Genomic DNA, 24,037 nt, shown 5'->3' with positions numbered 1-24,037 from the left:
GCAATTGCTTAGAAGGATACCTGTATATTTTGCTTCATATTTCACCCCCCTCTTCCTGGAGGGCTAAAGATTTACCCTTTCCCCCCAAATAAAAGCTCACAAATCCAGGCCTTCTGCCCAGGGTGCCAATGAAGGCCTTCACAGGCACCATGGCACCCACAGGCTTTAGCTGGTTGACCCCCGTAATACATTATACTAGAACACACTCTTTGTTTTGGATCTGCATCTTATATTAATATATTCACCAATGCTGGCCCTTCCCAGCTGATTCAGTGAATGATAAAAGCCAAGCAAAGGAGGCAGTGGCAAAAGTTGCAAAGGGGTGAATCCCCTTGGCACACTGCACAGTGTGAAACATTTAATTAACAAAACAGACTACATTTTCTTTTTCAATTTTGCTGCAAATAGTATTTATTTCCCCCCATGGCAGCTATTACTTACATATTTTCAGGTTTGGCATGCTTTAAACTCGGCTTTTAAGCATAACAAAATGAGAAAAAGCTTTACTGAAGAATATTCTACATGTACATACATTTTTTACATCTTCCTTTAAAAAAGACTCCTTACATGAAAAAAGTGCAATGTAGAGGTTGTCTCTAACCAGTAGAATAAAATGCTAACAAATGATTTGCAGAAATTAGGAAATATGCAGTGTGAATCCATCCAGAATGACTTCATTGTGAACCCTGTCCAGTAGAATCATGCTGACACTATCAACAAATAGTACAGAAATACATTAAAACCAGAGTATTTTACAAACAATGTTACATGGTTAAAAATTATAAACCTCCTTTCAAATGTTCTTTACAAAAAGTTGCAAAAGAGAGGTATGACTCTTCAAAAGAAAAGAGAAATCCACCTTTAAACTAAAAAAAATGTGATGAGTGCTATGACCTATCTAATTTGCAGCACATATCATATTGACTCCTCTGCTGCATCCTTAATTCTCTGGCTCTATTGTTCCAGTTTTAGTAATGGCTGCCATTTCCCTACTGTGCCCTCACATTACACTTTTGTGCTACCCACTGCCATGAATGAAGTAATGTGCTCAGGAGAGTTCAGACGGTAAAATGGACCCACTAACCTACAATGTGGGTGGTGGTCTTGAAGAAGACCCTCAAATGAACTCACCTTTTGTGTACCAAGAAACAGCTGCTTTTGATTCCATTCACATTTGTATTGTCCTGAGGCTGCAGAAAATTTATATATTTAATTTGCTCTGCTCATTTGAGAAGGCTGTGCAACAAAGTGAATTTAACCTTCTGTGTTACAATATGAAGGAATATATATTAGTGTCTTCAGGAAAAAAAGATGCATGGTATTTCCAACTGTTCATTTACCAAGTTCAAACCAGGTTAACAATGGCATTCTTTTGCTATTTTGGCTACATAAGTTTTGCATGAGGAACTGTAGTATTTATAAAATCTAGATCTGCTCTTTTGTTGGGAGTACTTTTCTTTCTAACTGGTATTTTTGGGAAAATGGCAACTGAAGATGTTAGACAGCGTAAGTCAAGCTCCCTACAAAGCATGAACTAGATACAAGGTTGGCAGCTCATTTGAGAATTGAAAACCAGTATTGCCCTTGTTTTTATGGAAACGTTTTCCAGGGCTCAACTACTTGTGAATTCAGCTGTTTGCTTTTTTGCCAGCAAAGCAAAAAGTACCCCAAACATATTATTGCTTGTTCCTAACAAAGCTATGTGTTCCATTGAGCATATATCTCATTATTTTATCAGATTAACAAAATTCCTCTGTCGTTACAAAGGAACCTAAATGTGCCTATTGTTAATGCACTCAAATTAATTTCTTTTACTATTATTTACATTATTTTACATTTTTATTAAATAAAAATTGAAGTTTGCTAATTTAATACATACTTGCATTAGTCATAATCTATTTTACTAGACATAGCTTGAATTGCAGTCAGCTCTTCTATGTAACTGGGACAGCCTGGTATAAGAAATTTTGAGATCGTGGTAAACCAGAAATAAAATCCCAACATTCTTGAAGTAGTATTTCAAAAATTAAAAAGCATTTGTTGCATGAAGTTCAGATAAATTCAGAAACCACAAAGCTTTCAATATCTATTTTTGTAGAATGGAATATACACTCATCACTTGTGGGATTTTGTCAAAAAATGCCTGTAAAAGCAACTTGTTGACATTCTAAAATGTATGAGGGCTACTGTGCCTTGTGCTAGAGCAAAGTGGAGTGCTTTTAAGTGGAAAAGAGAGAACTCCCATTCTTGGCAAAATGCATTTCAATTTCATTTATATCACTGTTATATGTCCTTCATCTGAAAACTGGTTAAACATTGTGTGTTTGCACACCGTATTTTTTTTCAAGTAAAAACACTACTGCTTCCAAGCTAAAGCTATGCAAAAAATAAGACGACAGAATACACAGCAGCATAAACAGTAAGAGTCAACTCTATTCAGGTATTTGGTACCTGCTCGTACTAAATCTGTGAAGGGATTATTGAGAATGTACAGACATGGGTGCCTTTCATGTTCTCCCAGCCCATGTGTGATAAGCATCAGTCTAAAAGGTTGGGCTATGTGAGCATGGATATGCAAGTGAACAGCTCCTGCCCCAGGAACAGCTATCAATCAGCTCTGTGGAGGGAGCCATACCTGCATACAGATGGACCTATTCAGATGGATGCCAAGACATGGCCAGCATGTGTGTCGGTATTTAGATGGCGATAACGGCTTGTGCTATCTCAGTGTTCCTTCGTATGTTTGGCATTTATGGGCACTAAACATCTGATTAGGGCTGCTTACTACTTTCATGTGATAAAAGGGAGACAAAAAGGAATGTAGTGTATTGAAATAAAAGGATACCAACTTAAACAAATGGGGCAGGGGGATCCCTTTAAGCTAAATGGGCCTGAACTATCTCTAGTTTGTGTTCAGTAATGTATAGGTTTGAATTACTAGTGTCAGGAAATTGTTTCCAAAACAGGGAGTTCCAGCTCCCCTGCAGGCTTGAATTGGAGAAAGGTGCTTTGCTGCTTGATCCCACAGATTCCATTTTGGTCTGTACAACAAGTGCACATTTTATTTATCAAACCTACTTGGAAAAGTGGGCTGTGGAAACGTAAGGAGGGAATCTTAACGCTATTGGAGTTATGTGACAATACAACAATAAGCTTCAGTCCAATCACAGTATTTCATACCTCACTTGATGAAAATATATGTGCAGTCCTTTAAGCAAGTAAACCTGAGAGTACTCTTTCTTTATCTTTCAATGATATTTCACTGCACATTTAACATAATATGCCAGTCCGCCCCCCCCTGCTTTTCAGCATTAATGCCATTCCTAGAACAAAATCAGAATTCTGGCCTACATGACTGGCTCTCATAAAATCATTGCCATGATTTCAGCATAGGGGACACTGTTAAGAATGGATGCAAGGAAAAGCTAGCCAGAAATCTGCCTGCAACGTAAAGCCAGTCAATAACTTGACAGTGCAAAACTAGTCACTTTAAATTTCTCACTACATAACAGTTAAAATATACACACTACCAGTACAGGCAGCCCTATTATAACTTTGTCAGCATTAAGGCATAATGTTAGGAATAAAAAAAGAAATCAAGCAAAGCTGCTTGAGCTAAGACACTGAAATTTTTCCCTTAAGGACTGGACAATGTTCTGCTGATTAGGAGATGGTACCCTCCATAGGTAATCATTCAATTTATCTGAATCACTACATGTGGCCAGGAAAGAGTCTGGTGCCTTAGCAGGAGCCAGGGGCATATTTTTGTCACTACAGGTTTCTGAAGCAGCGCAATGTACATTTATGTTTGGATCCGAGAGTTTTGTTTGGTTGTAGAAACTCTCTAAATCAGAGCCCTCATCTTCAGATTTTATTTCAACATAGTCGTCGTCATCCCCTTCTCCATCATCAGTGTCTTTGAAGTTAGAAAAATAGTTCTGGGTAGCAATTTGTGCATTTGAGAGCAAGTTTCTGTTTACTCTAAGAATTTTTTGAGAATCCTGCAGAATCATTTCGGAGCAATTCTCGAGGCTCTGCTTTGCTCCATCACATGCTGCAAGTCCTGGGGTGGCGCCTGGCACAGATTCTTTATAGTGTTCAGAGAGAAAGTTCCTGTCTGAATGCAGCTGCTTCTTGTCCGTTTCATGTGGATAATTTATTGAATCCCCAGACTTGCTGGCCACAATAGAGGAAGATGATTGTGACCTGCTATACATCTGTGACTTTGCATTGTTTTCCCGTCTTCCTAAAGAGTTAAAAACCTGACTGTGGTGCAAGTTCTCTTTGTTAGGCTGACTTATAATTGCGCTCCATCTTTGTGCAGGAATGTGCGGGCGAAGAGGAGTCTGAAGGGAAGGCACTGAGCAGGCCGCCGGCAACTGTCTCTGCTTTGCACTCATTTCTGAAGGGGAGCTTCTGGCCTTCAGGTGTGGGACTTCCGACCAGGGAGAGAAATCTGAGAGTTCCACATTACTGTATGTTGAGTGCAACCAGTCCTCTGCTCTGAAGCATTCCGCAGCTAACTGAGATGTTGACACTGGTGAGGAATACCTTATGTTTGATGGGTCTTGAGAACTGGTCTTTTGGGGTGAGGTTTCCCGAAAAACAATCTGATCGTAGAGCTGGGAATATTCAGCAATTCTGGCACCTAAAGAAAAGTGTGACAGAGGACACAATGGTCAAAACAAAGTTGCATCCATATTATAAAAAGGCTGTAACATGGGAGTTAAATTTATAGCATAGTAAGGACGCATCTTTTTAATAAGTCCTGTTCATTCTAATAGGTCTTACTGACAAGTAAGCATGCATAGGATTGTAGCCTTAGCTATATTTCCCACCTAGAGCCTTATTTGGATGTTATTACTACTATACATGGCGTTTCGAATCCCCGCGATGGGGTGAGCTCCCATTGCTCGGTCCCTGCTCCTGCTAACCTAGCAATTCGAAAGCACAGTGCAAGTAGATAAGTAGGTACCACTCTAGCGGGAAGGTAAACGGCATTTCTGTGCACTGCTCTGGTTCGCCAGAAGCGGCTTAGTCATGCTGGCCACATGACCCGGAAGTTGTACGCCAGCTCCCTCGGCCAGTAAAGCGAGATGAGTGCTGCAACACCAGAGTCGTCCACGAGTGGACCTAACGGTTGGGGTCCCCTTTACCTTTACTACTATACAATTAAGATCACGGAGAGTGTGGGGTTGTATGTGCTGGCTGCCGCCATGCCCACACCTACACTGTCCACAAACTAGGGTGTTTCTCTGTAAAGGGGGACATGCATGGGCTGCTAAGCTACGTGTGTACACCTCCTCCAAAGGTACAGACATTCAAAGTATTCAATGTGAGAATGGTTTTAAAACAACAACATTGTCAGCATACCAATGGCAGGGCCTCCTTGTTTCTTCTCTTCCAAAATGGCTGCTAAGTCCTTGTGCCTTGATTTATGTTGCCGGCTCAGAAGTTGCTCTTGCTCTGGGCTTTTTACTTTCAAAAGCTGGTTTGCCTTCTTAATTTTTTGGCTGTACTGTCTTGCCATTGTGAAGACCCGGTTCTTTGTTTTATCCACAGCATCCAGTTCATTGTCAGTACTTTCTGCATTTGCACTGCACAGAATACTACTGGCAGTTTCATAAAGACTATCGACAAAAGCTCTCTCATTGGAGAGGGAAGATCTGTTGAGACTCATCAAGGAATTTGCTCTGCATGGTGTTTCCTTACATAGCGATGCTTCCTCCTCGAATCTGAGGTTGGCTTCACTCAACCTGGCAACTTTGTTGGGCAAAGCTTTTGGGAAAACAGGTGTTTCTGGCAGTGAGAGAGGGGGGAGTGAATATCCCACAACTTTATTTAACTCACAAGTAGTTCTAGTAGGAGTGTTGTTGTCTATGTCATCTTTGCAGACAGGAAAAGCTGCAAGGACGTGGTCTCTCGTCTTTTCCTCATTCTTCTTGATGTAATTCTCCAAGTCATTCCAGATTTCATCCACTTCCTCAGATAACTTGTCCGCAGCAGATTTGTGAGAGTGTGAATCAGAGTTTGATGAGCTATCCACTAAGCTCAAATAATCATGATCTAATGGAACACAATGATAGGGATTTTCATCTTCACTGAAATGGAGGCTTTCTTCAGAAACAAATTGCCGCAGGTGGTCACAGCATGCAAAATCTGTTTCCAGACCCAGAAAACTCCTCTTTTTGGAACACTTAAGGCGATCACATTTGAAATTTGTCAGTGATTGCTCTGGGAGGACTATGGTATCATAGATATTTTCCTCACTGATCCTTAGATCATGAGAGCTTACAGGTGGAGTTCCTCTCCTGGGAGTAGTTTCATTTCTGCTGGTAGAAACAGAGGTCCTGCTTTGAGGTGCCTGTCTTTTATTGAAAGCAATGTCTTGGTCTTGAGCCTCATAGAGCGAGTCTCTAGCTGACCCTTGTGGAGCACGGTCAGACGCTTCCCTACGAGTGAGACCCATTAGTTTCAAATCTTCAAAACTTATATTGTCATAGACATGATCTATGTCATCAATAGTCAGTTCTTCTGAAGATTCCAGGTACACCTGCAGATTGTCCATGTCACTCCTGGAACTTTTTATTTCATTCCAAGTAGCATTCTGACCAAGGTCATTTTTTCTGTATCTTGAACCAGACGGAGAAGTTTTACTTTCCCCAGCACTGCTGGCCCGCCTCACAATTCTGTGAGAGTTAGAGTTAGAAATGTCCCTTTGATGAGCTAGCCCTACGTGCCAGCTGCAAGGGCGGCCTGAAGGCTCTCTCTCTTCACAGCCAATGGAAACCAAGTTGGATGTAGATTCTGACGGTACAAACATCTGATAATCATCTTCGTCCTCTGTGTTCTCTTGCGGGGGGCGTCTGCTTGGGAACAGGGCTTGCCGAATCTGGTGGTCTGTCCAGATGTTTCTCACCGCATCTGTTCTGCCCAAAATATTCGCCATAAATGAACTGTTTTGTGGTGCAAACTGCCGAGATGGATGACCACCTCCACCGCAGGAAAATGAAAGCTTTGCGTTGACCTGGGAAGGTGCTTCATTTGCAGGCTCCTTTGCATTCTATGAAGTTTTGAAACAGAGCACACTATTAGTCTATGAGCTAACTAACATGCAGAATCGTAAGTTGAGAGTCTCATTTCCTTGAGGGAAACTGGCTGGGTGCTACATTTTGGTGCTGGACAGAACCAAGACAAAAAGTGGGTGCGGACACCTCTTTTCCTTTTCTTTCTGTCTTTAATCCTCCCCCCTTCATCATCCATTCATCTCTCACACAAACCCCATGCACAAACACATACTCCATTCATCAACCATCCATTCTGCCTCTCATGTACCCTAGCCATTCACAAGCATTTGTCTGCAGGCCCCTCCAGATGGTTTAGAACACCCAAGAGTCTCTGGGTTCTGTAGGCTACAATCTTGAACAGACACACAAATGAGTAAGTCCCTTTGAACACAGTCAGTGGGATTTACTCTCAGGAAACCAGGGATAGAGGTGCACTGCATTATTTTCCTGGCTTTTTAAAAGCAAAATTTGAATGCTCCTCTCCTTAAAACCTCCTTTGAAATGCCTGCAAAAGAAGATATTTTATTTCATACCACTGAATACATTAAGTTGACAAATTATACAACCACTTTTCCATAAAGACTGTACCTGAATTTCACATTTACTGAGATTAACACTTCTTCGTTTCTCAAAATTTTCAGCAACTTGACTGTTTAACCTTTTGCGGCCTCCCTTTGGTTTCTGCTGGGAATTTTGTTGTGTGGTCTGCAGAAAACAGAAGGGTTACAGTATGACACATAATCCTTTACACAGAAAGGCCTTCACTCAAAGCCAAGTCTCAGAAATGTCAAATGTTCAACAAGATACTGCATTATTACCGTGGAAAGGACTCTCTGGTGGGGCCTCCTAAGCTGACAGAGGTCAGCAAAAGGCAGTGCGCTAACACAAAATGTTTTTGACAAAGGACATATGTTTTTCTTGTTGCAATGTAGATGGTGGGCTCCAGGAAGAGTATTCTGGAAGACATTGTTTTCTGATTGATATGGTAGCTGTGATGCCATCACCCTGAAAGCATGAGGCTTCTACATTTCACGAAGTTTTGGGTGGTGGTATTTTCCTCTCAAATAAATGTACAACTGCTATGTACAAATGTACATATGCAAGTTTTGTTACAAGCTCAGAAAGCCTGCCTAAGCACAGACAGGGAAAAGAGGAATGGCCCTTGGCCTCTAGAAATTTCCACAAAAAATTAACGGATTATTACTATTTTTCAAAATAATATTATTTTAAAATAATAATCATGTAAAAATATTTTGTACAAATATACACAAGTGGTGTATATTGTGTATAAATATATTTTTTTCAGTATGAGGAAGGCACTGCAAAGGGAAGATGATGTCCCCTTTTCTCTCCCGGCATGAAAATTCATTCTCTCTCTCTCTCTCTTTCTCTCTCTCTCAGTGTATGCATTTTTAAATGTGTTTATCTAAACACGCGATTTAAAAATGCTTTTTAAATAACCACCACCACCACCACAACAACAGAAAACTGTATCACCAAATTTGGGGAAATGAAAATCCAAATAATAATTACATTCCGATTCACACACTTCCAATATGGGAATTGTGGATCAGGTAGGTTCGCATTGGAATTAACAGAAATAAATCCTTCAAGCACCAGTAATTCTCATCCTTTATGTACCCATATCTGACACACACCCTACTATTCATCTTTCCATTTCACAAAGCAAGTTGGCTACCTGTTCAGTCTCTTCCTCATCGTCAGCATCAGTCTGATCCATAACACCAGTGAGGGCGTTATCCTCTTGGTCGCTACTATAGGCCACTTCATTGGAGTCCAGTCCTTTGTGATTCAGTGAAAACTTTTTCCTAGGACTGAGGAGGGCTTCAGCCTGAGATAGCAGGGTTCCTTCAATACTGATCCGCTTGGAGGGAAAATATATATTTATATGAAGAACCAGGTCCCATCCTTCTCATTTTAAAGCTATAGCTAGATCAGCAACTATTCTGATGTGGGTGTGTAGCACATTCACACACACACACACACACACACACACACACATATATACACATATGCATATATAAATGTGCGCACACACACAAACCACACATCATGTATTTGGTCTCTTTTTAAATCATCTCTCACATAGCTTTTATTTTTCAGTAGTAGACACACACCTCCTTCTGAAGATGACACACTGATGTATAGGAAATGTATGTGACTTAATATCAGAACACGGAGCAGTAAAAGGGAAGTGAAATGGCCATGAGTTTAGTACAGAAGTGGGGATATTACTGCCTTCCAGATGTTGTTGGGCTCCTGTTCCCATCAGCCACAGCCAATAGTAAAGAATGCTGGGAGCTGTAGTCCAGCAACATCTGGAGAACCATAGGTGGCCAATTTCTGGCTTAGAGGAAATCAAGAGAGTATGTGGTAGGCAGCGCTACTTAAGTCTCTTCGGTCTCTTTCCCCACCCTTTGTTATGTTCCAAAACTGCCCTACCATGACACCCAAAGGGCAGCAGAGCTGGGATACCATTGAGGGGGTAAACCTCATTGAGGGGGGCAAAACGGGAGACAGTCATGTTTGACGGATGGCACCTAATTGATCAAGTGATTGCATAGCTCTATTCATTTCAATGGCGACTGCACAGGAGATCTTCCAGGTGGATTGTTTGCATGTTATGGTTTGGAAAGGTGGGAGAATATTCAGATTTCCTGCCTCAGGTATAAAATGCTGTATGCCAACCCTGAGCTTATTGTTTGCAGTTGTGCACAACTGGAGGTAAAGAAGGGTAAGACCATGACAGCCACTAGGTGGCAGGCATGGATAACAATCGTAAGTGGAAAAGGGAAAACAAACTGCTCTAAAGTTATAAGAAGTATGCAGTACTTCAAATCTAACTTTTTCGAAAATCACTTTCAAGCTACCGGGGGTGGGGAGAATGATATGGCTTACCTTTTTCGTGTCTGGGTCCATTTCTGAAATTATTAGTGGGAAGCAAAAAACAAAACAATCCTAAGTATCACTTAGTAAAAAAATTATGTTCCGCATTTGTGAAAAACAGGTTTAAGTCTAAAACACCTATTGACTTTAAAATGGAAATTATAAACCAAAGTACTGCGTTTAACATGGGCCCTATCAATAGATAAGGCAAGCATGCTTGAACATTTTTGTAATAAATTTATCCCATGTGAAAAACTCCCCCTGCATTCAAAACTGAAAGGCTTGCCTGCTGGTTTTCGAAGGCTGCTATTTTTGTGTGTCAGATATTTAACAAATCTGACATTTCTTCTCTGACAAGAGATTGAACACGACTCTTTCCCAGGACAACAGGGTTTTGTTTTTTTATTTACATAGACTTAATCGAACACTTAAAGGTGCCATATGATTTGTAATACTTAATGCATAATATCACATACAGGACACATTGTAACTCACCACTTGGCTTTATGATTTTATGGGCTCTGGACGAAGGTTCTGCGGGAAGAACACATGTGCTTTTGCTTAAAATGTTTATGCTGTCTCCTGATTTAAAATATATTATAAAAAAGTATCCTAAATAAACCCAACTACAACCAACAGCAGCCAAAAGAGAAACAGTAACACCCCAGAAAAACTTAGTGGACTGCCCTGGACTTTGGTTTTACACCAAATTATATGTGTTAGTCAGTGCCAGGCAAAGAAGTTCTCAAAACAGGGCTTACACCAGGGATGGAGAACATGTGGCCTCCAGATGTTGTTGAACTTCAACTCCCATCAGCTCCAGCCAGCATGGCCAATGGTCAGGAATGATGGGTGTTGTAGTTTGCTAACATCTGGAGGACCACAGTTTCCCTACCTCTTCCATAGGGCTTGGTGCTGCTATTGAAAAGGCACAGCACAACTCACCACATTTCTGATGGTGGGGGACCAGGAAGTATAAGGACCTTTTTGGATGACTTGACTGTAAAAGAATGTTCCTATAGGAAACCACAACAAAATATTTTATTACCTGACTTCCTTCTCACCCTCTGTGGGGCGATTCCTTCTTTAGAATTACTCGATGCTTTCATTTCTCCTTCTGGGCTATAATGGAATCCTGGGTGATCTATAAAGAAATTAGAGAAACAATATGTGAGTATGACTTCATACATCAGGTGAGCTTTTGGAGAAGACTTTATGACTGCAGCATTACATTTCTCAAGGCTTCGTCACAAACAAAACCTAGAATAGGACAATGCAGGGAGAAGCAGGCTTGGTTTTAAAGGCTGGAGCAGGCATAGGCAAACTTGGCTCTCCAGATGTTTTGGGACTACAACTCCCATCACCCCTAGCTAACAGGACCAGTGGTCAGGGATGATGGGAATTGTAGTCCAAAAACATCTGGAGGGCCAAGTTTTCCTATGCCTGGGCTGGAGTCACCTAGGAACAATTTGAGAATGCCCCCAATTGTTCCCAAGGATACTTTTCAGTTTTATTTCATATTAGTGAATGGCTTTGAGAGGGATGCTTGGGAAATGTCTTGGGTAGCAACATATAAGCTATGTAAATGTCTTTCACTCCACAAATAATTTTGGAGAAGACATTCTGCATGCATAATAGCAGTCCCTTGGAAGGGTGATATTAAAAATGAATTGAAAAGACAGCATAGTTCATCATTAATTATTTAATGTGCTCTTATTAAGAATCTCAAAACACAAGGTGATGTACAAGCTGGCAAAACTTTCATAAGCAGAAAACTTTGATCCTGTTTGTGGTTGCCAATCTTTTATTTAAGGGAAATAGAGAGTCACACTGAACAACACTGTTGCCAAAACCAGTTGTTGTTTAGTCATCTCAGTCGTGATCGACTCTCCGTGACCCCATGGACCAGAGCATGCCTTGGAAACTCTCACTTCCTTCTCAAAGTTTCTCCTTTTTTATGTCCATGGAGTTCTCTTGGCAAAATACTGGAGTGGTTTCCCAGTTCCTTCTCCAGGTGGATCACATTTAGTCTAAACTCTTGGCTATGACCTCTCTGTCTTGGGTGCCCTGCACGGCATAACTCATAGCTTCTCTGAATTATTCAAGCCCCTTCGTCACGACAAGGCAGTTAGAGATTTGAGTTTAGACACTGTGACACATGGAAGTTTGAGTTTGTGGCTAGTGTATCTACCTTACTGAAACAAATTGTACAAGAGGGAAAGTATCTAAAAGTCTCACCCACGTTCTTATTCAAAAGCTCTGAGCCAGAACCAGAAAACATTGTGACAGCTAAGATTAATACATCCAGTTGTCTATTACGTATTTTCCCGAGTTTTTTAATTAACAAAAATTAAAATGCAAGTGAATAGTTATATGCAAATATACTTACAGATAGCATCCATTTCAAGAATTGCTTGCTTGGCCTGAAAAAATAAAAACAAATATTGTGCATAAACTATATAAACTTGCTTAACACCTCGGGTCAGCAATAGTCCCCCAGACTCTGGGTCCTTGGCTGGTGCACCACCACACCAAACCTTCTAAAACCTGAAAGGCAAAATTGGTTTCAAAACTGCCCTGATTCAAGTGAACTTGGTGGAATGCAATTCATGTGCTGTTATCATGATGTGGCTACCCAGATGCATCTATCACAGAAGACAAAAATGCACATATTTTATTTTTAACATATCCACACTCTTAAAAAGGCACCAAGCAAAAAAGTTCCTTTTCTAACCAGGCCTTTGGTTGATTTGCTAGACATCCTATGCCTTAATAATAATAATAATAATAATAATAATAATAATAATAATAAATGTGTGGGGGTGTTATTGGGTTGTTGTTTCTATTTTAATTATATATTTTGTGGTTTTGTATTTTGATTTTGCTCTGTGAACTGCCCTGAGACCTCCGTATATAGGGCGGTATATAAATTCAATCAATCAATCAATAGAAATACAAACAAACAAATAAGGCAGTTGTTAATATTTTACCTTAGCTGGGATTTTGGCAGGGTGGTTTTCAAGAATTAATCTCTTCAAGTGAAGAATCCAAAGGCGCTTATCTTGCTGTGATTTGGCCTGTTACAAGTTGCAAGAATGCAATGCGTTATAGCTAGACATGAAGGAGTGACGGTAGGTAACACCAGACAATAAATTTAGCAGAGTCAAGGGTTGAGCATGAAGAAGGCTCTGACTTCCAGTGGATGGGATAGGGGAGAGATGGAGAATCTGTTGCCATCCTCATCATCTCTAGCCATGCTGCCTGAAGGGGGCCGAGAGTTCAGCAACATCTGAGAGAGTCACAGAGGCACCCATACAGGGATCTATACAGCTTTCCACAAGAAAGGTCAGAAATGTCTTGGCTCCACTACATCCTTCTACGGTCAACAGAATAAAATGCTTTTAGTATATTTCTGAATATTATTCTATGTCTGGTAGCTGACAACAATTTATAAAACCAAATTTAATTATTTAACACAATTGGCAACTAACATGAAAATGATGAGACAGCAAAGCTGAACACCACAGGCTGTAATAGTGCCTTGTGTGTCTGCATAACCCTAGTTCCTTGTCTTTCTCCCTCTATGAGGTTATCATGCTGCTCCTGTGCAGATTAGTGGCTTGGGCAGGATAAGAATTACTTCTGCATAACCAGTATAACATGCTGTGTGGTGCAGGGCAGGCTGGGTTGCTTGTTCCTGAAGAGATCTGCTAGAATGGGAAGCAGGCACTGTTTCTATATATATCTGTATCTATTCACCCACAAAACTCATCCCATTAGTCATTTTATTTTCCAAATCACAGTAATGTTCATTGACCTCACTATACTTTTCTAAAATTGACCTGTGGTTTCCTCCTCCAAGAATTAACCAAGATCAGAATTGAGGCATACTGTTCAAAATTCAGAGAAATAAAGGGTTTCCAAAATATTATTATCAGTTTCAGGCACACATGCATTTTCCAAATCCCTACTTGTCTAATTCTCAAAGTGCAAAGATGAAACAGAAGCTGAGGGCCAAACTAGATGTGCACTTAAGTAGGTAGAATGCAGTTACATCTTTTGTTTTTTCCTTCATTAATTACAGGGGATAGGGAGTCCAAATCATAACATGGAGCCAGCTGGATGGAAGATTATAGAGATCCTAATGAAAATCATTCCTCTCTCCCAACCTTAGGAAAAATTCCCCATTGGTGCAACATTTTTAAGTGCATGTCCAATTTGCCCCTTAGGGTATTAAAAGCAGTTCCCGTTCCCACTGCATGAGTGCATTAATTTGGGATTGTATTGCTCTCCAAAAGGAAGGGGGGGCAATTGGATAGAATGAGATCATAGGAAATAGGGCCTGGTTTTCCTGCACAAACCTGGAAATGGAATACTATCTACATGGTGCAAACTTCAGTTATAATACACAGGATACAAATCAGGAAAATTATATCCTTAATAACATGTTTCAGAATGCATTCAGTATGTTATGGCTTTTAAATACCTGAACAGTATGTTGCATCTTGGGATTTTTGTAATGGAAGACACTAAAGCTCAGAGGCTCCTTTGGTATCACTTCCACCAGCATGAGATTGCCACACTGCAACAGAGAGAAAGGCTTGCCAGAGGAAGATCTTGTGCACAGAATTGGTATTTATATTTTGGACATTTTGAAATAGACCATTTCCTCTCCTTTGCAGCCCTTGGGCTGCTTGTTCCCTTAGCCTCCTCCTGCAAGTACAAACCGACCTACCAAGATATGAGCTTTGTAGGTGAAAGTCTCTTCCCTCTTCTTCGTAATGAGCAGCAGCTTGTCAAAGAGGAACAGAGTGCGCTCATTTTTGGCTCTCTGGATGCGGAATGTTCCTTCCAAAACCAACTCGCCGTAACTAGCAAGGTCCGGTCCCTTCCAGTTAGTGAGTAAGCTTTGTATCTCCTGAAAAAAGGGAGGAGGGTGGGATAATGAAGCAAGCACATTAAAAACACAACATTGGGAAATATCACATGGCAAGTGCTGTGTAATGAAGCCACTATCATGTTCCTCTTCTCTAGTCAACAGTGTGAAAAAGCATTGCTTCTATCTCGGGGATGACTAACCAAGGGCCACATTCTCTGTTGACGTACCTTCCAAGGGCCACACCCTAGCAGTGGGCATGGCCAAAGTGGGCATAACCATTTCACATTTGCTCTCCCTCATACACGCATACGCACCACCACACATACAGGAAGAGCTCAGGGCAGCAGAAATGGCAGCAGGACCACCACAGGAATTGTGATGCAAAACTGGTCCTTAAACCAGGAGGCAGGCCTCCATGTGGTTTCAGAACCCTAATGCAGCTTATGACCATTTGCATGGATGTGTGTGGATCAGGTCCCCAGGCAGAGAGTTTCCCTCTCCTGTTCTACATGAACAGAAATACTACAGCTGTCTCACGGTACGTTGCGGCATACAGGCATTTGTCATATGATAGGCAAACAGAAATCTATTTCTAAATGTCAGAGTTGGCAGATGTGTATTTTATGACACACAGCCAATTTGCACTGCACTGTTGTCTGATTATCTTACATGGTCCCCTAGAGATGATATATGAGAGAAGGTTGGCACATGGAGAGAGTTCTTAGCAAGCCATAAGGTTGGACATTAAGAGGGATAGATGGGCCATTATATGGAAAAGAATAGGAAGAACGGGAGGGTGTTTTATAATGGTGCAAGATGTGAGAAACAACTTATGTGATCAAAGGGTCTTTGAAGTACACAATAAGTGGAAAGTACTAGCTACTTTTCCAGGCAGCCTGCAATTGTATACTTCCTGTTAACCTACTGTAAGTTTGCATATGGTTGCTCTTTGAATTCACATTAGTCCTTGCGGTATCTTTAGTTACATTATCAATGCACGCTGTATGCCTGAAACTTACAAAGCTTAACCACAGCAACTTAAATTATATTCATTAGAGTCTCAGATATCATAGAAGCTCACCCAAATTAAGAGTTGCATTGCTTATGTGAATGGATTCACCCATAGGATTTCTTCAAATAAGCAGAAGTCCAATATGATGTCTGAACCAATCCACAACTTGGAAATATGCATTTGTGAGATGTTTTGGGCAGTCATAAGCCATGTGAACAAGTTTTTAAGACTACAAATGAATCACTGACTGCAAAGAAACTGGGTGGGTGTACAAGCGAAACTTCATCTTCTGTTCTGATCTCTCCAAAGAAAGCTTGTAAGCACAATTGTGTCTTTTGTACATTCCACAGACACAGATTTCAGAAGAACCTCTCAAGCACACTTTGAAGGGACTTTCACATGTGACAGATAACACATCTCCCAATATTAATTGGGAGTTCCCATGCTTGAGTGTGATGCTTTAAAATATAGGAAGATCAAATTCAACATATGTTAAAAGATGTTGTTATTGTTAGCATGCACAGGAAAGCAAAACCATAGCCATTTAGAATGCTGGTGCCCAATCTATATAAACCAAAAACCAAATAGAAAGATAAAAACTACTAACATGGAAAACTTGTCAACCCACCTGCAGCCTGACAGCATGTTCATGTTTCCTCTTCATGTCGTTAATATGCCACGCCACTCTCTGCATCGTATCTATGGCTTCTAAAACCACATCATAACCTTCAGTGTCCTTGTCAAGGTGGTTTTCTATCTCCTAGTAAATAAGCCAATGAAGAGGGAACTATTTACAACTCATAGAGGTCTGCAAAAATGTTTTGATGGTAAACTATGGTTAATAATCTGACACTTAGCCCCTCCCAACTGCAGCTCACTTCTTTTGTCTCTACAGCAGAGTTCCCTGGTCTATAAAATATGCAGCACAGAACCCCTTAGCCTGCATGTGAGAGATTTTCCTTCAGCCCCATTTTCCCACTGATAGCCACCTCCATTGTATATGTCTCTTTTCCCTTTTTCCAAACCCCTCATGATTCCAGGATCCTGATAATGTAAAGGCACTGTGTTATACTGGGATGGAGACAGAAAAGTTGGACGAGACTGGCATATCCTCTGCTAACAGCAAGCACATACAATTTGTGACTGATCAAGGCCACCAGATACATATTGTGGCATATCAGGTGTGTGACATTCTGGCCATTTTTGAAGTCTCCAGCAAGCTGCAAAAAATAGGCGGCTTGCTGAGCCTTTGATGGGCTGCCCTAAATGGCTAGTGGATTGTGTTTGATTTCATGAGCCATAAGTAATATAGGCATCCTTACAGCAACTGCATTACTCTGCTGCGTTATAGTAGCAGCTATCAAAGCAGAATTTATTAGCATTCAATAAGAGAAATGAGTCAGTCATTCAGTATGCTTTCTTGCCTCTACTTTTGGCTACAGAACCTCAGTTTGATAATTACATCCAAGCATTAGACTTAGGCAGACACTACAAATTAAAATTTCTGGACTCTGAAATGTAGTTACCGGTATAATCTCCTAATTGAAAGCACATGATAACCATTAAAAAGAAACCAGATATCTGAAAATATCTGAAAATATTGTTAAAACCATGGGAAAGAAAGGAAGAGATATGTACTTTCTCTACCACCATGCATGCATGCAAAAAAAAGGGGGGGAACCTTTTTGTTGGGCTTAGATGACTTCATACAGGCCCACCCTCCTCACCAGCTGCCCTTGTCTGGAATTGAAACTGCACTTTTAAACACACCAGCTAGTGCAAGAGCCCCAATGAGCACAGTATGTAAAGATGTACAGGACTGCACTGTACTCTTTTTATGAAAATATGTATAGGTCTGTACTGCATGTTTTCTGAAGAAGCTGCAGCATCAGAGAAGAAGCTGTTTGATGAGCACAGGAGGGGAGAAAGATGGAAAAAGGGGCAGGAAGAGTGGGAAATTCTACATCTGCAGAAGCCTAGCATGTCAGGGTGAAGGCTAGGTCACAGTACTTCTTTCTGGCATATGAGCTTTCATCAGAAAGTTTGTGCTTGCTTGTGTTTTGACTGCAGCACAAAAGCCTAGCTACACATTATATTATTTGCAGGCCTCCTTCAAACTAGGCACTTTAATTTTGAATAAAGAGCAGCTGCAGGGCACAATATGAAACACACTGCTGATCTGGACTGCCACCCCATGCCAGGTTCCAGTTGACTATCTGAAGAGGAGGCACTTAAAATGACAACATACATGCAAAAGAAGGTGATACTTGAGTATCCGCTGAACAGGTTTTAAGAGGTAAGATCCTAAAGGCAGAGAATGTTGTAGAGCTTCTTGTCTCTCTCTGAAAAACTTGGCCAGGGACTTGTTCCTCATGCATTCGGTAAGTACAGCCACTGACCTGTAAAACAAATCAATAAAGCTCTCAGAATTATTATTATTATTATTTTAATCCTATATTATACAGAATTCCACAGCTTTGGATGCATGATAGGTCCTACAAGTGACTGCCTGCTTAGGATCAACTTCAAGCATTATGCATTTCTTGTGCAAGATAAACAGGAGTGTTCTGTGAAGTTTACAAACTTGTGATTGCCATGCATGCACGCCACACAAGTAACAAGTCTTAGCATCCTACTTTCAAAATAACTGATTACCATGCAACATAATTAAAATAAGCATAAAATTACTTGCTTGCATTTTCTAATGGGCAAGGAAGCATTCATCCTCTTTGCCTTACTAATATAATCCACAAACAGTAAAGCATACCGTTCGGATTAAATGTTAGTCTGAAGCATTATGGTCACATTCTCTATTCACCACCTTTCAAATGATAAAAGGGAAAGAGCACACACAAAAATAAGGTACTCCTACCTTGGATAATTGGTGCAATACTGTGTATATATGTGGAACTCTTCACTCTGAATATAAGGAAAAGGGGGGAAGCTGATTTAGTATATTGATTTTATTACAGCTCCCTAGAAATTCTGAAACCAACACTTATTTGAAAGCAGTAAAAAAATCGCAACATATTACCAAAAAAATATATTTAAAAAATTACTCTTCCATATTGATAGGCATGTAATTCATTAGCTTTATTCCAGTCTGCATGTGAATTGGATTGGAAACTGATTTTTAAGTAAGTTTTTATTGTTGATGCTTTTATTATTTTTTAAATGAAATAAATGTGTGATCTAAAAAGCAGCAACAAAGCTGACTTGTGCCAAGTTTCCCTGCAGCCATTTCTTATTTGCTACAGGCAAGTATTGGTGCTATACAGAAGCTTATTTGAAAGTGTACATACAATGCCACCATTTGGGGTTTCCCCCCTGTATAATCTTCAGGAATAGGGAACAGGATTTCCCATTCTGCACCTAATGCACTTTTCACATAGTTCCAAACACAAGGAGCAGCTCCTGAATACTCGAGAACAAAACAAAAAGAACAAAAAGAACAAAACAAAAAGAACAAAACAAAAACAGACTAATTCTGTAATTTCAGCTGTTCGTAAGGTCTATTTCATGCAAACCATTTTGCTCTGCACCAACATGGGATGCGGATGGTGCTGTGGTCTAAACCACTGAGCCTCTTGGGCTGAGCCTCTTCTGCTTGCCAATCAGAAGGTTGGTGGTTTGAATCCCCACGACCGGTTGAGCTCCCGTTGCTCGGTCCCTGCTTCTGCCAAGCTAGCAGTTCGAAAGCACATCAAACTGCAAGTAGATAAATAGGTACCGCTCCAGCGGGAAGGTAAACGGCATCTCCATGCGCTGCTCTGATTTTGCCGGAAGTGGCTTAGTCATGTTGGCCACATGACCCAGAAAAACTGTCTGCGGACAAACGCCGGCTCCCTCGGGCTATAAAGCGATATGAGCGCCGCAACCCCAGAGTCATCTGCGACTGGACTTAACTGTCAGGGGTTCTTTACCTTTAACTTCAACATACATTCACATGCAAGTTGTAACATGCAAATAAGATGACTGCAGTTACAGCTAGCCCATTGTCATCATCACAGCTAAGGGAAAGGGCTGTCATAAATGCAATTTGCTTTACTCAGGAGCCTCCAGTTCACACCTTGTTTTTTTTAGGGCAGCAGATGCTTGAAGATGGTCACCTGTTGCTCAGTCTTGTCTTGATTGGGGGATGGTGATAAGAATTTCTGTAGTGTTTCACAGTTTGTGATAAGGTACATGATAAGTGTGTGGTAAAACATAAGCTATCTGCCTTTTTTCCTTTTAGGATTAGTAAAAACTCCTTATCCTGCTTAAAATGCAATCCAGTGACAATCCACCCAATAATTATGGCAGATTACAGCTGAGCCTCTGCTGATATTTTATCTTTTATTTAAGATGGGAAGACTTACAGCTATCTTCACTGGCATGAGACACAATAAGCTTGCATCACAGCCTATGTCATGCACACGCTTTTAAAAACAACTCCAGCTATAGCGGAAACCTTCACCTACAAATAAGTAGTAATCAAGTGAAACCACAATCTGCAACAGAGACGTTACAGTCTGTAATTCACTGGTGAAATCCAGTCACATTCTAGTTATCACATGTAATGGGGCAGGGGCTACCAATGGCTTCTCAAATGCAGAATTCAATATTAAAATTATACCCAAACTGTAAATAAGAATTTAAAAAGAAAGTATGAAAAAGCAGAAAATAGCAGTCTAGCTTACAATAACTGTGCTTAGATTTCATAGTTATTAAATCATAATGTTATGAGTTGGGGGGAGGATAGGCTGTATGTTGAGACCCTTCTAAGTTCCATCAAACCTTCACTTCTAGTTTGCATTACTATACAGATAATGTATTCCTGAACCTGTAGCAAGATCCTTTGATGTTCAACAAGAGCTCAGCAACATGGCCAGCAGAGAGCCATAAATACTGTAGACCATGAAAGTGTTAACATCATGCAGTACTTAAAACATAGAAATCTGTGTATATTTTATTTTTAGGCATATATATTTCCAGATGATTCTACTGTGTGAAGTTTAACATGACAAATAAAATCTATCTTGTAAAAAAAATAAAAAAGAGGGGGTGAAGGGGAGAGTGGAAGATGTGAAACAGATGCAGTCAGCTCACAACTGCCTTAAACTTTCCCCTTCTGATTACCAGCTGAAAGGACAAAACTGTCCTCTTATTTCTGAATCTAAAAGACATAAAGCCCATGGACCAGAGTCAAAAGTTTGGACATCTGCCTCTCTTAAAGCACAGTACTGTTAGTTCAAATGCCTCAGTCAACCACAGCTGATAAGAAGAATGAAAAAGGATGTTCCAATCACAAAGCCAAGAAAACTAACCATATCCACACTTGAAGAAAATAAGTACAATTCTTCTGAAATGCAATAATGTATTTGTCACTTGAAACCTGAAGCAAAATCCAGACTGAACTGGAAACATTTATGCTGCAGAGCTTCAAGTTTCAAAACTAAATGGCATTTGTCAGTATATTTGCAACACAGTAAGGAGAGCCCTGTCCAAGTCCCACCACCACCCAAGAAAGTAAACTTGGTATAATTCAAGACATAAAGTCTTGAATTATACCAAGACTGAATGCATGGGGAAAAGCAGACAGAGAGGAGAACTTCCAAGTTTCCTAGACTGTCCTTTCTAACCTAACCCGTGCTGACCTTCCTCAGGTGCCAGACTGAAACTCTTAGAGTTGCTGACCTCATTTCCTACTTTCTACTCCTACATCCTCACCAGCTGCATTTGTAAACTATGGCATGGCTGAATCAGGTGGAGGAGGCAAGAAGAAAAGAAGTGTTAACTATGTGTTTCACAACTGATGTTGCAACATGGCAGCGTAAAGCAGGACCCCATAAGGACATTAAGTACAGGGTCTAAAATTACGTAGTTGCACCTTGGTCCTGATCAGACCTTGACCTGTTCAGCTTGAGCTAAGGATCACCCTATGTACCTACGGAGCATGTTCAGGAACCATAGAACTCATTTCACCCTAGATGGAATGGAATGCTATTACCATAATATATATATATAAAAGTTAAAGGACCCTAGACAAAGGTGACTATGGGGTTGCGGTACTCATCTCACTTTCAGGCCAAGGGAGCTAGCGTTTGTCCACAAACAGCTTTCTGGATCATGTGGCCAGCATGACTAAACCACTTCTGGCACAATGGAATACAGTGACTGAAACCAAAGTGCACAGAAACACCATTTACCTTCCCACCAGAACAGTACCTAATTATCTACTTGCAGCGGTGTGCTTTCGAACTGCTAGGTTGGCAGGAGCTGGGAAAGAGTAATGGAAGCTCACTCCATCACAGGGATTCGAACCACTGACCTTCTGATTGGCAAGCCCAAGAGACTCAGTGGTTTAGACCACAGCACCACCGACGTCCATAATATAAAACATGAGCAGTCACGGTAAAAGAATAAATCCTACACCAAATACAAGAAACAGCTGAGAATAGCACCATGTAGAAAACTGGTGACTTCATCCACCATTCTCTGAAGCAGAATGTGGTTTCCAGTCCACATAGCCAGGTTGCAAAGCTGGCACATTGGATAATCAGATATGAATTATAGGAGCTGGATAATTACGTGCAGTCTTTGCAAAAAAAAAAAAGTGTTAACAAAATCACTCAGGCAACTCATTACTCATACCATGGGATACCATACATGCAGTAACAGAAATGTACAAGCAGTCCACATGTCTTGAGAGAAATTCCCACTCACCATTGCCACTTCAAAGGTTGTGGGGAAGAGGGGCATTAGAAATAGTCCTTTATATGGGAACCTAATTTCTTCCTGTTTACTCAAAAAGGTTTCTTATACCAGAGTTTCATAATAAATGTGAGATTATGTCACACACTACAATAATTTGAATTACTAACAAATACGGCATGCAACTATGGATTTATTTTTTAAAAAAATCCTTTTGACAAATGTGTTCTCAGTCTATTTTATGACAGTTCAAGAGGAAAATATTTAAAATATTAAAGATGATAAATACAGCTTTAGCCCAAAGAGATGAGTCACATTTGCTTTTCTTCCTTTAAATGTAATAATATACAGGAATTTAGCAAAAGCTGTAATGATCTGAGACACAGATGTACAATTGTACAGCTCTTAATCATTTCAATAAGTCTGTCCTGGTTGTGATCTGTGAGGAAAAAGGAAATGGTCTCAAAATGTTTTCATAGTTCTTGATCTGTTCAGAAATATTTAGGGAGGGAAGGAAATAATATATTTTAATGTCCATAAAAAAATATTTCTTTTAACTTTGAAAAACTTTACTACACAGCTAACTCAGTTGCAGACGTTTGGGAACTGACTGAATCATCCTGAGTTTTATATTCAAAGAGGCTGTAATATGCTATAGCTCAGATCAATATCACCTTAGTATTACTCACCTTAGAAACAAAACATTCTGCTATAGCTACAGGATCATTTTCACAGTTTTCCAAATCTTGCAGAAGTTCACTAGTTGACACAAAGAAAGAAAGAAAGAAAGAAGGAAAGAAAGAAAGAAAGAAAGAAAGAAAGAAAAATTGCATTTTAAAAATAAAAATATGGAGAACCACACACTGATATATACCACCTACAATCAAAATAAGCATTGCACTTGACATAATATTTGAAATAAAGTAGCCTGGTTAATATTATGACTTGCTATAGGGCTAAGTCCTCATTAGTTATTTGGGTTACTAATATTCTAACACTTCCTTTATTCTTACCCGATCAATAAATTATGCAGCATTTGCCTTCGTTTGCCCAACATGCCTTCACCATTTTGCTTGTACTCTTGCCTCTACCACCAGTTCTGTCTTTCATTAAAAGACAGCCACTTCTTTTCTGTACTGACTACGAGAAAGTGGGAGCATGGAACTTGCGCACCTCCGCAGCGGCGGAGGAAGCCGCTGCGGAGCCTGAGGCGGCGCGCCTATGGGGGCAGGGCAAGCCACCCATAGGGGTGGGGTGAGGGTGGGGCACACTGCGGGGCCTCCGGAATCTGCCTGCCTCCTCCCACTCAGCCACACTACAGCTGGGGGGTGGGTAGGCAGCGGGCCAACCATTTGGGCAGCACAGAGCCAGCGGGTGCCCAAGCCACTGCATCTCCCCCAGGAGAGATGTGTGGCTCGGGCGCACTGCAGGCCCCACGGTGAGTGCTGCCTGGCATTTTGTCACCCCCCCTCAGTGGTG

The 24,037-nt window shown here is 40.6% G+C and overlaps 1 protein-coding gene across 14 annotated transcripts in view; it reads right to left on the bottom strand.

Annotated features, from left to right (window-relative positions):
• Window positions 1–380: 380 nt before the first annotated feature.
• The window catches only part of PLEKHG1 (pleckstrin homology and RhoGEF domain containing G1), a 133,604-nt gene continuing 109,947 nt past the window's right edge, over window positions 381–24,037 (bottom strand). For 8 of the 14 annotated variants that reach the window (XM_083607933.1, XM_083607934.1, XM_083607928.1 and 5 more), the window contains 15 exons: window positions 23,248–23,317; window positions 18,738–18,784; window positions 18,114–18,264; window positions 16,494–16,625; window positions 14,710–14,892; window positions 14,461–14,556; window positions 12,965–13,051; window positions 12,364–12,397; window positions 11,023–11,118; window positions 10,470–10,508; window positions 9,987–10,009; window positions 8,767–8,952; window positions 7,656–7,772; window positions 5,374–7,063; window positions 381–4,648 (listed from right to left, as the gene is read on the bottom strand). In XM_083607933.1, the coding sequence (XP_083464059.1) occupies window positions 3,597–4,648; window positions 5,374–7,063; window positions 7,656–7,772; window positions 8,767–8,952; window positions 9,987–10,009; window positions 10,470–10,508; window positions 11,023–11,118; window positions 12,364–12,397; window positions 12,965–13,051; window positions 14,461–14,556; window positions 14,710–14,892; window positions 16,494–16,625; window positions 18,114–18,264; window positions 18,738–18,784; window positions 23,248–23,317 (4,003 nt within the window). In that variant the 3' untranslated portion in view covers window positions 381–3,596. The remainder of the gene's footprint in view (window positions 4,649–5,373; window positions 7,064–7,655; window positions 7,773–8,766; window positions 8,953–9,986; window positions 10,010–10,469; window positions 10,509–11,022; window positions 11,119–12,363; window positions 12,398–12,964; window positions 13,052–14,460; window positions 14,557–14,709; window positions 14,893–16,493; window positions 16,626–18,113; window positions 18,265–18,737; window positions 18,785–23,247; window positions 23,318–24,037) is intronic. The other 6 variants (XR_014546718.1, XR_014546719.1, XR_014546720.1 and 3 more) reach the window with 1 other exon arrangement.

This window comes from Podarcis filfolensis (genome assembly GCF_964270895.1).
Source record: "Podarcis filfolensis genome assembly, chromosome: 3".
Lineage (NCBI taxonomy): Eukaryota > Metazoa > Chordata > Lepidosauria > Squamata > Lacertidae > Podarcis > Podarcis filfolensis.
The sequence above is the reverse complement of the archived record's forward strand: the minus strand, read 5'-3'. Positions and strand labels throughout refer to the sequence as shown.